General features: G+C 38.3%; 1 protein-coding gene across 2 annotated transcripts in view; it reads left to right on the forward strand.

Moving 5' to 3' along the window:
* EFNA5 (ephrin A5) overlaps window positions 1–15,731 on the forward strand; it is a 214,450-nt gene that overhangs the window by 171,175 nt on the left and 27,544 nt on the right. For both annotated transcript variants that reach the window (XM_075078437.1, XM_075078438.1), the window contains one exon: window positions 2,481–2,773. In XM_075078437.1, coding sequence (XP_074934538.1) covers window positions 2,481–2,773 — 293 coding nt within the window. The remainder of the gene's footprint in view (window positions 1–2,480; window positions 2,774–15,731) is intronic.

The raw sequence follows: 15,731 nt of genomic DNA on the forward strand, positions 1-15,731 counted from the left end.
GTGTGCTGGGGCGAAGGAAGACACTCAACTGCTTCAGCACTTAGGGAATCAGAAATAAGAATGAATCTACTAAAATACCAGTGGTGAAAGAGGATGGTTGTGTTGTGGTTTTGTTTGTTTAACAAGAATACAGCAGGGGACTTTGCCAAAAGGGAGTCAGATGAGCTCTTTTGCACAGTATTGGGTAGAACAGCTCACTGGTGCAGATTACAAGTTTTATTTCATTGCTAACACAGATTTAAGGTGCAATCACAAATTTAGGTTTCTGCCTTTTTTTGTATGTATCATCTCCATTATCATAGACTGGTCGGTGGGATTCTTCCCTTCAAATTCAGGAATTTACAATACAGACTCTGGGAGATGTTTGTCTAGACTCTTGTTTTTGTTAAAAGAGAGAAACAGCTGCCTCTGGACTGTGGTCTGTCTCATTCCAGTGTACCTTAGGCCTAAACAGACCAGATGAATTGGGCTCAAGAAGTTCCTCTTTCTCTCAGTTGACATAAAGAGAATTTGGAGAAGCAGTTCACATAAGGTTATTTGTGTTGCAATGTTAAGCACTCTAATGTTAAGCAGACCGCTCTGATCCTGAATATCTACCACGACATAAGTAGAGTTCTGAAAGCATATAGTTTCTGTCACAAAACTGTAATTGGCCACTATTGTGAAGGCATAGGCTGATATAAGAGGTAATCTTGAAAATCCCTTGAGAAAACTGCAGTCTGTCACCTGCATGGTTAAAAATGCATGCACACACACATATATAAATACATATTCATTTTTACTTACTAAAACGAGAATTTAAAAAAAACTATCATTGCCAGAATGCAGCTTTACTATTTGTAACTTTGAAAATATTCCTTTTCATTACCTATAAGAAATGGCATACTGTTAACTGATACAGAGAACAGATACCAATTTGAAAACAGTACATTTTTGCAAATGTGTTAAGCCAGTATCTGTTTAGGTGACAGGTTTTGAAAGCACTGGAGTACAAAAATATATTTTTAACTAATGACTTAGATAAATGTAAATTCTCCTAGAAGAACTGTGGCTCAGAGAGGCTTTTCTATGTTACAGAATGGACCTGTGAGGCTGTGCCCTGGCTGAAATTATATAGATATATCATGTTTTGATGCCTGTTCAGTTTTTCCCCTTTAAAAAGCTATTTTACTGAAGTTAAATTATTGTAGGGATATGAAAAGGTATAGTTTGCTCTGAATTTATCCTTGGAGGACCAGCAGATCATTGCTTTTTCTCTGAAATTAGATAGAAGGATCCAGATGGCAGATTTCAAGCCCATCAGGTGTTTAAAATATGCCCCTCAGCTAAGGAGAAGTGTTATAGTTAAATCTGTCATGGCCTTTTTATTGCTCTGTGGTACACTTGACAACTGCAGCCATGAAAAAGAGGAGTTACAAGTAGCCCAGTCAGCCTGAAGTGGAGTAGGTCAGTGGCTGGTTTCTTTGGCTGCCCCAGGGAGTTTGATAGACGTACAGACCTGGTTTATAGAATCATTAAATCCATCATGGTATAACCTCCCATGAATGCAGTGAATTTTTTCCCATAGTTTCTTCCAGATACTATGGCAGGCATTAGAGAAGTAATATAAGTGAAATGCAGAAGGGAGAAAAAAGAACACCCTCCCCACCCCCAATAAAACAAGGATCCTACATCTCTGAGGAGTCCTCAGTAATAATAATAGTAATAATAAAGTGCATCTGGGCTAGTGCCTTGCACTGCATTTCTCAGCTGGCACTCATTCAAAACTGTCACATTAGGCTGAGTGCTGATAATTTGTATCCCAGAATCCTTTTATCTGAGCAGAGCAACGTCTCAACTGTGTACCTTTGGCAAAGGAGATGCACTGCTTTTCAAACATCTTTAAAAAGCAATACAGGCTTTTCTTTGCATCTTGACAAACTGCTGCTAATCATGAAGAAAAAGGAAACCTGTTTGTGCTCTTGTAGTAACTATAAGTACTTGCAGTCAAATCAGCTTTCAGCACAGGGGTGATTACTGCCTGATTCAGAGAAGAGGATATGTTTGGGTTATTTATTTGCATGCATATGTAGATGTTTATATAGACACTGATTTGGGGAGGCTGATACAGTTTTGTCTTCTTTGCTTCTTGCTTCTTTCTCCAATTAAAAAAAAAAAAACACAACCAAATACAGCAGACACTTTGTTTTTTCAATAAACCTTAGGGAAAGATAGCCTGTGACTTCATCTGTGTTAGCCACGGAATCGTTTTGTAAGAGAAGAGAGCAAAACCTTTATCCAGAAGGTCGTATGGTCATAGTCCTGCATAAACAGTCTCTGATAGCTCTGGTAAATTGTAAGGGTTATTTCTGAGAGTGAATGTGCATGGCTGGAGTGAAATGAAGTGCCATTAGTGATGCCCCTTTTATGAGAATGTTACCCTGCAACAAGGTCATCCTGACTTAACTGTGCTTATGTCTGAACTCTTGCTGTGATTTCAGATTCCAGCGGGGTGACTACCACATCGATGTCTGCATCAATGACTACCTGGATGTGTTCTGCCCTCACTATGAAGACTCAGTGCCAGAAGATAAGACCGAACGCTATGTTCTGTACATGGTGAACTTTGATGGCTACAGCTCCTGTGATCACACCTCCAAAGGGTTCAAGAGGTGGGAGTGTAATCGGCCACATTCCCCGAATGGACCATTGAAGTTCTCGGAAAAGTTCCAGCTCTTCACGCCCTTCTCACTAGGATTTGAGTTCAGGCCAGGCCGGGAATATTTCTACATCTGTGAGTATACAGAGATTTACCACTGTTGTACAGCAGGTGCAAGAAACCCAGCTAATTTTTCACCTATGCTCTGTGGAAATACCGAGGGCCAAATGGTATATAATGCAGATGTCTTATAGTGAATGTAGGCTTAACTATCCCCAGATACATTAGCTAAGAATCTAGCTAGTGAAAATGAGATTAAATCACAGCTTCGTTTCTCACATGAAATAGTGTGTCGGTGTGTGCACTGAACCGTGGCTGACTTTTAAAGCAAAATGCACTATTATGTTTATTTCAACACTCTGATGTGGAGGAGGGGGCAAAAAGGAAGCTGTCCCCAAATATGAGGAAAAATAATTATTCCTTTGCATGTGAAATTCCTGGATTTTCTTATTTGCTCAGATGAAATACTCTTGTCTCTGTAATATTTATCACCCAAGGAAAGTGAGGTCTGAGTAGTTTGTAAGTGATATGGCTGCTGAGATCAGTAGTCCAGTGGTATTTAAAGTTGAAATTTCTTGGGGTAAATACTCCCAGCATCAAGCCAAGTGGCTCCTTTTTTCTTTCTTCCTTTCCCCCAAAACCCTTCGTGTTTCTGTCAGCATGGGCAATATGGGTGCCACAGGAGCAGGCAGCAAGCAGGGGAGTGTGGATGGGCTCACACACGTTCATGCCTGCTCCCCAAAGCAATGGGGAGCACCTTCCCAGAGCTCTGCACTCTCTTCCATGGAGCCTGCATTGAGGCTGCCCTGGGTACCCAGAGGAGACAGAGGATAACGTCTGGGCCTGAGGAAATAAAAGCATCAGGAGGTTAAAAACCAGTGGGTTAAGCAAACTGATTCCTTGACCCCACTGTGCAGTTCATACTGCTTCAGCTGCCTTGTGTGTTTAATTCTCCAACAAAGTTCTTATTTAATCCATTTATTTCGTACCTGAATCTTCTGCTCCTAACAAGTTTTGATTGCTCCAGCAATAGTTTTTTTTTCTAGTTTTAGTGTTAGACTAGAGATTTGAAAGCTTTAGACAGACTGTAGATCTCAATAAGTATTGCCTTCATATGTGTAGCTGGCCTTTCTACTGTGAAACAGTCATTCCACCTCATTTCACCAGAGAAACTGAGTATGTATGATCCCTGTTTTTCAGCCTCATTTCTTCAGCATTGAGATTTTTCTTTTCCCTTTCTAAACTTACAGGGAATTACATTCCTAGTGGATAGTTTTCTATTAATTTATTTTTCTTCCAGTGAATAAAAAATTCTAGAACAACAGTGCATTGTTCTTGTGCTAAAGCACAATAATAATAATAAAAGTATTTTTAAAAAGTATTACCTAAAACTGTTTTTCAATGTGGTCATGAGAAATCATGTAAAGGTAACAGAGTAAGTGGATAATGTTCAAAGATACATAAATCCGTACTGTGTAGGCCCAGTCCTGCTATGTCACTCACAAAATCTTCCTATTAAATTCAACAGGGATGTTGTGTCATTCAAAACTCTGATATCAGGCTCCCCAGCAACACTGGATTTTTTGGTGTTTTCTTTTGTTTGGTTTGGTTTTGTTTTTTAATTCAGTCCTTGAGCATCATCAGTAAAACAAGCAAGAATACTTAAGCTGAGGAATGCAATCTTTACCATTACACAGTCAGAATAAAATGTAGCACAGGGATGACATCAGTAGCTGCAAGCATTAAAAAAAAACCCAACCCAATAAAAACTTTGTTTTCTAAATTTTAAGGAAGGAAGAAAGAGAAATCATGGAATCACAGGTTGGAAGGGACCTCAGGGATCATCTAGTCCAGCCTTTCTAGGAAAAGCTCAGCCTAGACAAGGTGGCCCAGCACCCTGTCCAGATGACTCTTGAAGGTGTCCAACGTGGCAGAGTCAACCACTTCCCTGGGGAGATTATTCCAATGGTTGACTCTCCTCACTGTGAAAAATTTCCCTCTTGTGTCAAATCGGAATCTCCCCAAGAGCAACTTGTGTCCATTCCCCCTTGTCCTCTCCATGGGACTCCTTGTAAAAAGGGAGTCTCCACCCTCTTTGTAGCTACCCCTTAAGTACTGGTACACGGTGATGAGATCCCCTCTGAGCCTCCTTTTCTCAAGGCTGAACAAACCCAGTTCTCTCAGCCTATCCTCATATGGCAGCTTCCCAGTCCTTTGATCATCTTGGAGGCCCTTCTCTGGACCCCTTCCAGCCTGTCCAGATCCTTTTTATACAAAAAGCAGGGACCAGAACTGTACACAGGACTCCAGGTGTGGCCTGGCAAGTGCTGAGTAGAGTGGGATGATGACTTCTTTATCTCTGTTGGCAATGCCCTTTTTGATGAAACCCAGCATCCTGTTGGCCTTCTTGGTCGCAGCAGCAGCACACTGTTCACTCATGTTTAATAAAGGTGAAAACCAAACATGAAAGTGAAGGGAAAAAAAGTTAGAAATCTCAGCGTGGTCTGTCTATCTAATAGCTTCATTGTTAGAACATATAAAATCCATTGAACTCTCAAGCCAGACATTATTATTCAAATATACCCAGGTTGCTTATGCCTGGTTTTCCTCATTTGTGGTTAAATTCAATATTTCACTAAAAATCATTTTGTATCTTCTATAACATTCATTTAAGTGAGTCATTTAACTGTCAAGGGCTCCCTTCAAAATAATTGTTCCAAAGTGCTTTAAAATATGAAGAGCTTTATGATATTCAACTGCATTTAGAGGGAATTATTTCTTTTTAATGAAAGGTAAAATAGCAAAAAATTAACAGCAAAGAGATGTTCATTTACTAGTACCTTATTGGCCTGGTATTCACTGGAATTAAATTTTTATTCATGTTTCAGAGACACAAAAGCATTTTTCCTCCTTTTCTGTAGCTGAAGTATTTTTCTTGCCTTCATCCTTCACTCTGCTGAGGACAATAACAAGGCTGGCATTGCAGCAGTTGCGAGGAAGTATGGTACATTAAGCTAACAATTAAATGCGGTCCTTCTAGGGGAGAGTTGTCCGTCGTGGGATGTTTTTCTCTTAGTTCGTGCTGAAGAAACAAGATGCTGAAACGTTGTTCCTTGTTTCCTCATCAAAACTGTAGTCCTATCCTAACCTCGTCTAGGCTGCAGAGACCACCTTTGTTACCTTTCTGTATCTCCATGTTAAAGAAATCACTGCTTTTGGCAGGGAAGGTTTCCTTTCCTCAGCAGACCTGAAACCTTTGCCCTCTCTGCCGGAGAGGGGAAAGGATGACTATGTAGCATCAGTCTGGTATATTCTATTTAAGGTTTACAAAGTATGTTGTGTAGTCTAGACTTCTGGAAATACAGAAATATTAAGTGGTTGGCTAGGTATTTAGCTTTCTGTCTGGTGCTTTTTAAAAAATCTTTGCAGTTTACCTTTTAAGACTCTGACATGCTTCTCGCTTCCATTATTTCCAGAAAATGCAATAATTTTCAGAACAATCACTGTCTCTTTCCAGGAAACACCACTTTTCTTTGTTATGCTGTTGCCTTCATATATTGCTTAGATGAACTTGGATTTCCCTTCTTTGCACATTCATTCTAGGAAAATACAAGGGAAAAAATCTATCTTTCTGATATCAAATTGACATTGAAGAAGTTAATTCAGCATTGCAGACATGCAATCAACAAGTACTGATTGGGTTTACTTTTGAAAGAATAAAAGGTTATTAAATATTTACAGATAAATTAACTTTTATTTCGTTAGAGAGTGCGCAGTGGGGGGCTGGAGAAAATAAATAATAGAACATGATCCTAATTCTCAATTTTTACTTAATTCCTAGCAGGTGCTCACCTCAAGTGTGTGTACATTAGCCCGAAAACAGGCAAAATAGTATTACTATTGAAACAGAAGAAAATGTAATACAGAGAAAACAGAAACTAAATTCTAAGTGGTATGACAGCAATTTTAATGTCCTTCAGAAGAGAACTTCAGTTTGGGTATGTAGGTTAAGGTGGGCTACTCTGCAAGGGGAGATGAACACAAAATTCAAAATGAGGTATAATTTTCATTAACTTAATTATGGGTGTTTTATTTTATTGATGTGCTAAGTAGTGAATAAAATACCAGTAACAACTTGGCAAATATAGATCAGAGCTGTGAAATAAAAAAATGAAGACACGACTAGAACCAGTCTGGTATAGATTACTGCAGAATCCTGACAGCAGTTTCTGAACCAAGCTTCTTTGTTGATTTAAGCTAGACCACATCTCTCTCTCCTTGGAAGCAGTGTATCATCGGTGTTGTGTCAGAAGTTGTACAAATATTAAGCCGTAGCATGTGGTTTTCTCTGAGCAATCCGTCCAGTTATTCTGTCAAATAATTCGGTATCTGGCATTATTTATCCTTAAGAAATCTATGCTGTTTTTATCATCTTATCTTCCAATATTTATAGGTATTATTCATTTAGTCATTTGATCACTGTGAATATTGTAATCTATATATGACTATACCCTTTTTCTAGAAAGACTGGGTAGGTTTGTTCTTCACCATGTTCTTGCTGCCCTTCTGTTTTCCACAAGATCTTGAAGGTTTTTGCTAGCAGTTAGCAGGCTTTACATGTAATGTATCTAAACATAACTTAAATACTTCTTTCTCCATTCTTACTGAGAGAAGAGCTCCTTTAATCTTTTAAAAATCCTGTTGTCTTACCTGTGGTTTATTTGTGTAACCTTTTTGGTTACTGTTTCGTTCAAGTTTTCTCTCATGCATATGTCTTGTGATTTTATTTCAAAATGCTTATGCTGTTTCTTTTTATCACTTTTAATGATATGTCGTTATCACTGTATCTTTGTTGTCACCATTTATTTGCATTATTTCTGATTGTCAGTTCAAGAAACATTTGTTGTAACCATATTGCTCCTTACCACACCAGGATAGTATGCTTTTACAATTCAAATCTAATTATGGTTATAAATAATATTTTTTTAATTGTTCCTAAATTTGTGATTAAATTAAGAAACTGAACTTGTAAAGTTGTACTTACAGTTGCACATATACTTCCTTTTAATAACATCCAGCTCTCCTGTACTCCTTTTCCTCATAGAATATGTTCCCAGGGAACCTGCTATTACCTATTCCCTTGATTTTCTTAATGTTTGCCTTAGTTCCCCATCATCCTTGTTTCTCTACACTAATTCCTTCTTTTCCTGAAATTTCTGATTCTTATTTCCTGAATGCTTTTATTCAAATGACATTCCACCCTGATGGTCTTAGCTGCTGCTTCTATAGGAAAACTTGTGATGTTCATAATTTGAAATATAAAATTGTCTCTCTTCTGTTAGCTTGTTCCATCTCTGTGACTGGAAGTTGTCCTCACCATGTTCCAGAAACTGTGGAACTGTTTTAATTCTGCTATCATTTTTCTTTAACAGCTGCCAAGTAGTTGGACCATCTCCCTGCAACCATCTGCACACCTCTGGATGCTTCTCTGGTTCAAAAGATCTTAAGGAAAAAACAGTAGTAGAAAAAAGTTATTTTCTTCTTTTTGTCTTACTTTTGCCTATTAATTTCATTGTTAGCTTATCTTATTAGTAAGGTCTTTAGCTGAACTCTTGTTGAATCAGTAACAGTCTCTGATGACAGTTAAGGTGAATTTATTCTCTTCTCATGCCATGTTTTGTGAGTGTGTGTTTAAGAGTTGAGTGTGTGTCTGTGCTATTATTTTTCTTTAGTCTCTACAATCCTCTAGCCGTTTCTCTGTCCTGTGCAATTCCATGTTTCATGACCAGGTTAATTTTTCGGGAGTGTTACTGGCTTTTTGTCTCAAAGCTGTAAGCATATTTTAAAATTGATATCATCGAGTTGCCTCATTCTTGTTCCCTCCTTTCCACCTGAGATGCTTGCAGTAGAACTTGTACTGAAGTTTTTTCTCCAGGTGGCCTAGCCACTGAACTTCTGGAGATGGGGGAGGACATGAAAACACCACTGCTTGGTGGTGGTGGTGATAAGGATTTTTGGTTATTAATGAAGAATTATTGACAGAGTTTAGAAGTCTAACTCACAGGGAGGAACTGTACATATCCCTATACAAATCAGCAATTAACAGAGGAAAGGCACTGTCCACCTTTTATGGTAATAAACACAGACCTCACAGAAGCTTCCCCTGACTAAGAACCTGGAATATCTTCCCAAATTGCCAGTTTTGTTATTATTCTTTTAGGATTGGTTTTGGTATAGCAAGAATTAAGAAGAGGGACTTCGTAGAGGCAAGGTTGAATAGCCAGTGATATTACATGGGAGAAAACTACAGAGGAATCTTTACACTGTAGTTTGTTAACAGTTACTTGGTATCTTTTATGTGCTCAAAGAAAGGTATTAAACAGCTGCAAACTCATTGCTCTTGCTCAAGCACCAGCTTAATATTAGTGGATATCAAATGTTTTGCATGAACAGGCACAACTCACTGTAAGATGATTATTTGATTTAAGGATCTTCACATGTTTGCCAGAGGTTTATTTTTATGTAATGGGAGCACAAAACAGAAAGACTGTGAACCATAGTCTTGGCCTATCAGAAAAGGTAATTGTGAGTCCCCCCAAAAACTGCACCTCTCTCTTTTTTTCATTCTGTTATTGACCTGGAAATCCCACTTTTTTAGAACAAATTGGTGGTGTCAGCACAGCAGTTTATATGGCTGACTGTAGGTCTGCTGGTAGGAGGTGCTGTCTGAGGGCGTAAGTATAGTATTTCTGAGGTTTTGAGTCTGACTTATTTGAGGAAATTCCTCCTGGAATAGGAGATAGTGTAAAGAAACCAGTGTGGCTACTCAGTTGCATCCTGGAGAATATTAGAATCAATTAAGCATTACTGCAGACAATTTGGCTCATGGTTAGGTTACTTACTTTTTTTTGAGGAAGTCAGCTGTTACTTTTGTTATTGTACCCTATCTGGAGTAGCACAGTAATATTTAACTAGTAATACTCTAGAAGTACTTTTTATTTTTCTTTAATCTTACACTTAGAATATATGGTTTCTCTGTAAGCAGTCATACTGGTAAAGACAAATCTCTTAACCTGCAAACTGACCTTGGCATAAGTGGCAAATTATACCACCTTGGAAATTCAAAGAAAGCACAGTGGACATTTTATCTATGCATTTACCAATGTAAATGTAAATGCACTGTCAGCCTGATTTTAAAGTTGCCTTTATGTAAAGGACAATTGCTCCTTGATATTCACCAATACACCTAATAGCAATTCTTCTTCAGAACATACTTACAGTTGTGGGGAAGAAATTAGTTTAAATTTTGATGGCAATACTTGTATTTCTAGGTTCTATTCTTCTGTCTGCAGTTGTGATAAAGATGGGACATCTCTTGCAGTATCCCATTGTGTATCTCGTGTATCTGCTTGTTCAGGTAGTTGGTCATTTTGTACACTTCTTATGCTACTTGTCTCACAAAGTCCTTGGCTAAATCTCTATTTAGCAACTTGACCAAAACCCATGGTACCTTTTTCTGTAGGACAAAATAAGACTATCTGTACATGAAAATAAATTATTTTGCTTTCACCACTGAACCCAGTCTGCAATCATATGAGAAGGTCTTTCAGTGAAACCCTTATTTGGGTAGGGGTTTTCCCTCATATCAATAACCTGTATGCTGTGAAAGACCTGGTTTTGATATTTTCCTCCCTTGAATCTGCCAGTACTGGGACTTAAAGTCAAAGATTTGGCTTGGGGCAAAGTTTGGACTTTCGAGAGCTGTGAAAGCTCTAGAAAACTGAGGAGAATAGACTGATGGTAAGATTTGTCATGCCATACTCAGCTTATACTGGGGGCAGTAGAGTCACTGTGTTTACTCTGTAGGCTAAACTTTTGTTAAAAATTGTTTCTGCTCATGGAAATAGTTGACGTAAGTAGTGTATCTTTTGCTTTGACAGTGCAGACTGGATTTGTCTTTCAGCAAGTGAAAAAAGGCTGTCTGTCTTCAATTCGACAGGTATTAGTTAATGCAGGTACTGCTGGTGTTTGTGTTTTCTTGTTGTTTTTTGAAGATACAAGGTCAGAAGATGCCTTTTGCTACTCTCTCTCAGGGCATCCTGGTTCACACCAAAAGCTAAAAAATGAAGGTTAACTAAAGAACGTTATTAAAGGATGCTGAGAGAATTACAAATATTTTTAGTGTGTTAATTGCACTTTTCTATTGGGGAAACATTGTTTATTGCCAGGTCCCCCATTAACCTTTCAATCAAGATCTGATCAGCGTAAATACTGATGCTGCTTTGACAGCAGTGGGCTCAGACATGCCACTCTTCTATGAATCCCTCTTTGATAGCTGGTTTACCAGAGTCACTCAAGATGTTCTGAATGAAATCAAAGCAATTGAAAGGGTTTGATAAATGTGTACTTTAAAAAATATTTTTGTGTGATAACATTAGACAGACAAGGAAGGTGACCTTTAAAAGAGAATTCATGTTTAGCCTAGTGTGTAGATTAAAGGACTGGTTTCTCTTAGAAAGCATCAGAAGAATTAAGTGTTGGTCCTGCTAAAAAGAAAGCAGGAACAATCACCAGTGTCTAATAGATTTTGACGTTGGTAGTGTTCTTAGAATCCTCAAAGGGAGCGTTAAAAGCTGTTGCATAATTTGGGACTCGGGAGAAATCCATATAAGAAAATGAAGAGAGAACCCGCGGAAGTGCTGGTCTCTATTGTTTGAGTTTTTCAAAGGGAATTAATGTCTTTCAGATAACAAGTTGAAAGAAGATGATTTGGATTCATGTGCTTCAAAAATTCAAGTGCCATTAAGATCCTGATAATAGCAGAAATATAAAAGGGAGGATATACTATATATCTGAAACTTTGAAAGCTGTCTCATGAGCGTATTGTATAAGGTCTTCACCCCTTTAGGCAGACCAGTGACTTGTGTTGCTTTCTACTGAAGTACTGATTTTGGATGTTAGAAGAATGAGGGAGTGCCCACAGACAGGAAGAATGAGGGACAGGGTTTTCTTTCCTCTATCTTTTTTCTTTTTTCTTTCTCATCTAACATGCTCAATGAAGGCCAGTTCATTTTGTAGGAAAATAAAGCATATATTGAATGTTGTTATGTGATAATCAAATCACAAAAATTAAAAAGATCGATTAGATCTTGGATAAAGGACCTCTGAGGAGCATTAGGAACTTGATAAGACCATATGTGACTCACCTGCTCTAGGGGAGATGGTGACTAAATGTTCCATACTGGTGGCTATGGATTACTGTAATTTTTAACATTCATGATTCTTGTAAAAATCCCATTGTAACTTTATTAGAAGTATTTAAATTCCAGTGTTCTGCTGAAAGTACAGTTGAATGAATTGCACACAGCCCTTTAAATCCTGAAGGACCATTCATCATTCCTTCTTTAAATCAGTTTTGATGTTCAACAGCTACAACTTAACATCTCAGAGGTGGCTGCACTTCAGTGGTGGGTGAGACTCTTTGCAGTGGTACTTCACTGGGATGTTATGAGATTAATAGGGTGAAGCATGTAGATTCCTTGGATGAAAGAACTCATAGAAGTGGAGGGTATTATTAATAATTATCTGAGGACTTATAACTCTGTAACAGTGTTCTAATTTGATTTCTGAGCGATCTGAAACCTGTTTAATGAACTGTTGTATTGGAAGTATGCATTTTGTAACATGGAGCAGATGCCAACAGAAATGGAAGTAACGTAGCAGTGACATTTGGAATAACAGTGTTATACTTCATTGTCTCCATGTCATCAGCATGTTAGCCTCCGTGTTTCTCAGACTAACTCACCAAGTCAGCTCTTCCTCTGCTGATACTGTCTATGTGTCATGATACAAACTGAGTATATATGGATCCCTGCAACCAATAGACCAAAATCAAATTCCCTCAATGAAAAAATGCTTCCACGTGCTGAGCAATTGGCTGATGATCCTGTTTCATAAGGTAGTATTCAACATTCAACTTCAAGATTCTTGACAAGTCAATATAAGTCACACAGAATAAGATTTTTCACAGAGTATTCAGAAATGCGTAGAAGTGCTTTATTCTGAAAAATTACAGAAAAATCTTTTCAGACTTCCAAATGTTTCCACTTTGCCTCAGGAAAGCATAGGTCATCCTCAGATCTATATTATTGGCCAAATGAGATTTTTACTGCCTCAAAAATCTCCCAGGCTTCACTTTTACATCATGGATATTTAATATTTAAAGTATCAAGTGGTATAGCTAGCTAGATACAGCACTGCTTTAGGGAATTAAGAATGGCTTGAAGGTGTATCAGAATCTCACTCGTGCCATACCTCTATGCACAAAAGTAACCAGGCTCCTTATGATGTATATGGGGAATAACATTGCTGTTGCTGATCTTTTGGGGTTGAAATGATCTTAATTATTTGAAGGATAATCAGAATGGCAGTATATTAATCAATTTAAAGAGCCCTGACAATTCAGTCATAGTGGCATTCCAAATGTATTCAGGGAAAAATACATGGGAACGGCTTAACGTACGTTGTGTTTTAAGAGTTGTAGGTGAAGATATGAGCCTGGATTTCTTCTTATGGGTTTTTGACACATCTGCTTTTAGTCATAATGGATCATCTTCCTGTATCTTGATACCTATATCATTAAAAACTGCATGTGTACTACTTCTCCCTAAGTTCACGTTCAGCTGTGAAGCATTGAAGAACGCACTATCCTACAGCACAGAGCCCTAGCCCTGTATTGGGACTGAAGTCAGGATCTGTAGCTGCAGCAAGGCTTGCTGTATGTACACATGTGAATGTATTTGTGCCTGAGAAATCTTGAGCAGAAATAAAGTAGCCTTAGGCTGAAAAAGATAGTGTGCCTTTCTGCAGCATCCTGGGGACTGTAAAAGAATCCAGCCTCTCCTGTTGAAGAAGCCTTAGTATTAACACCTCTCTGCTTCTGGCTTGTGATGAGCAGAAAAGTCATGAACTTGTTTTTCCCCAGAGGAATGGATTTATGTGTGCAGTTCCCATTGGTGCTTCATGGAAGTGGGATCTGACTTCCTAAGTTCCTTTCTGTAAACACCATTCTGTAAACAGAAGAGAGGAACGGCATGGTCAAAACTCCATAGGTACATCAGCAAGGTAGAAAATGTGTTTCTTTCTCAGAGAGAGATGCAGAAGCTAAGCATGTTTGTTCAGAAGTAAAGGTATGTTCCAGGGAGGATGATGACAGTGTTCTGTAGTTCAGATGTAAGCAACTGACATGGGTAGGTTACTGTTTAGCAATTTATTTTCTCAAATTTTCTTATGTTTCAGAAGATGTTTAAAATTATTCTATTAACAGTTGAATAAAAACAGGCAAATTATAATGCTACTGGAGTTTCAAGTCAATAATCATGCGTAAGAATACTTTTAAAGTATGTCTATAACAAGACAAAGACATTAGTTGTCAAACCAGTTGCCTGAAGGCTTGAAATACAGATATTATTTATTTTTCACCATTGATAGGGCTGTATCTCTTCCCTGGGTCTCACTGGAGTAATCTGTGTGATCACAAAACTGCTTTTGAGGAATGAAGCATCTCCTTGACAGCTGTTTGGTGGTGTGCTGTGAAGCGCCCACATTCCAGCCCACATGCTTTGCTGCAGTACTTAGTTTCAAACTTAAACTGGGGGTTTAGCTGTCTCCCTTTGTAGCACTAAAAAGGCTGCCAGCTAGGTAGCAGAAGTAACAGCCACCTCCAGCCTCACTGTTTCTTGTAACCAGCTCCCACGTCTGTACAAAATGTGCCACTTCCAAGTTATAATAGGAGAGTGTTAGGTAGCTTTCACTGCTGACCCTTTCCCCCAGGCCTGCACAGAGCTATCAGCCAGTATGGTTAGAAATTATTGCCAGAGATAGGGTTCCTCATCTGTAGCACTGCACCTGTGGTAGCTTTGCTTAGAAACGTACACCAGTGTAACAGCATTTTTTGTTCCTGGTCCCACTTGAAATACTCAGTGGCAGCTCAAGCGAAACTGGGTAAATTAGTCACTGTCACGTTTAGGCATTAAAAGTGGAATTAGTAATTTATATTAATCACAAATGTTTCTCCAGGTTTTATTAACAAGCAGATTGGCTGCCAAAATGCTTTCTGGAAGACATTTTTTTCTCCCAACTGCCACAGAGAACAAAATAGTTATTATGGGCATTTAGATAAAGATTAACGGTTTCAGCAATTCATTTGAGGAAAACTGTATTTTACTATACATTCCACTTCAGCACAGACCGTCACTGCCAGCATGATTTGTCGCCTCCTTGATAAAATTATACAGTGGAGACACAAGATGGTGTAATTCATTTTAAGAGAAGAAATAGGTTAATCAACAATGCAGAATGAGATTAAAAAAACAAACCAGACCCATGTTTCTTAATTTTTTGGCAACTCCAAATTTCCAGAACGAGAAGTGAGATGTCTGTCTAACCACTGCTTTAGGACATTTTGGTTCATTTTGTTTTCATGTTTTCTTCTTTCTTTGCCCACATCGTGCTTTTTTTTTTTTTTTTTCTTCCTTCAAGATGGGTTCATGTGCCCTTTTTAGATCTCCAGAAAAAAATAGTACAGGTGACCACTTCATATTCTGTGCATCTGCAAGTAGTTCTGTGGAACACTGTAGGAGTGGTCTATGAACTTGGTACAGGGTGTGAAGAAATGAGTGGAATGATAAGAAAGAGGTCGCAATGAATATTGCAGGGTTGAACAGCAATGCAGGGCAGACTGCCAACATGACCTTCACACTTTCACATGTTTTGGACAGACAAAATCAATTTCCTAGCATACTACTTTCTCAGCTTATCATGTTCCAAGGAATTAAAAAATAGACCTGCTATATTTTGTTCTGTTACGGCTAGCTACCTTTTTTCTTCCACTTTTGCATTTTAGGTTAGTATAAAATGAAGGAAATCAAAACACAAGTGAAAAGTCAGCTGTTTGCTACAAAGGAGACAAATAAGGGTTGAAGGAGAAAAAAAACTCATTACAGAGAGATTAGAAAATTAATTGATTGGTGGC

This window comes from Phalacrocorax aristotelis, chromosome Z (genome assembly GCF_949628215.1).
Source record: "Phalacrocorax aristotelis chromosome Z, bGulAri2.1, whole genome shotgun sequence".
Lineage (NCBI taxonomy): Eukaryota > Metazoa > Chordata > Aves > Suliformes > Phalacrocoracidae > Phalacrocorax > Phalacrocorax aristotelis.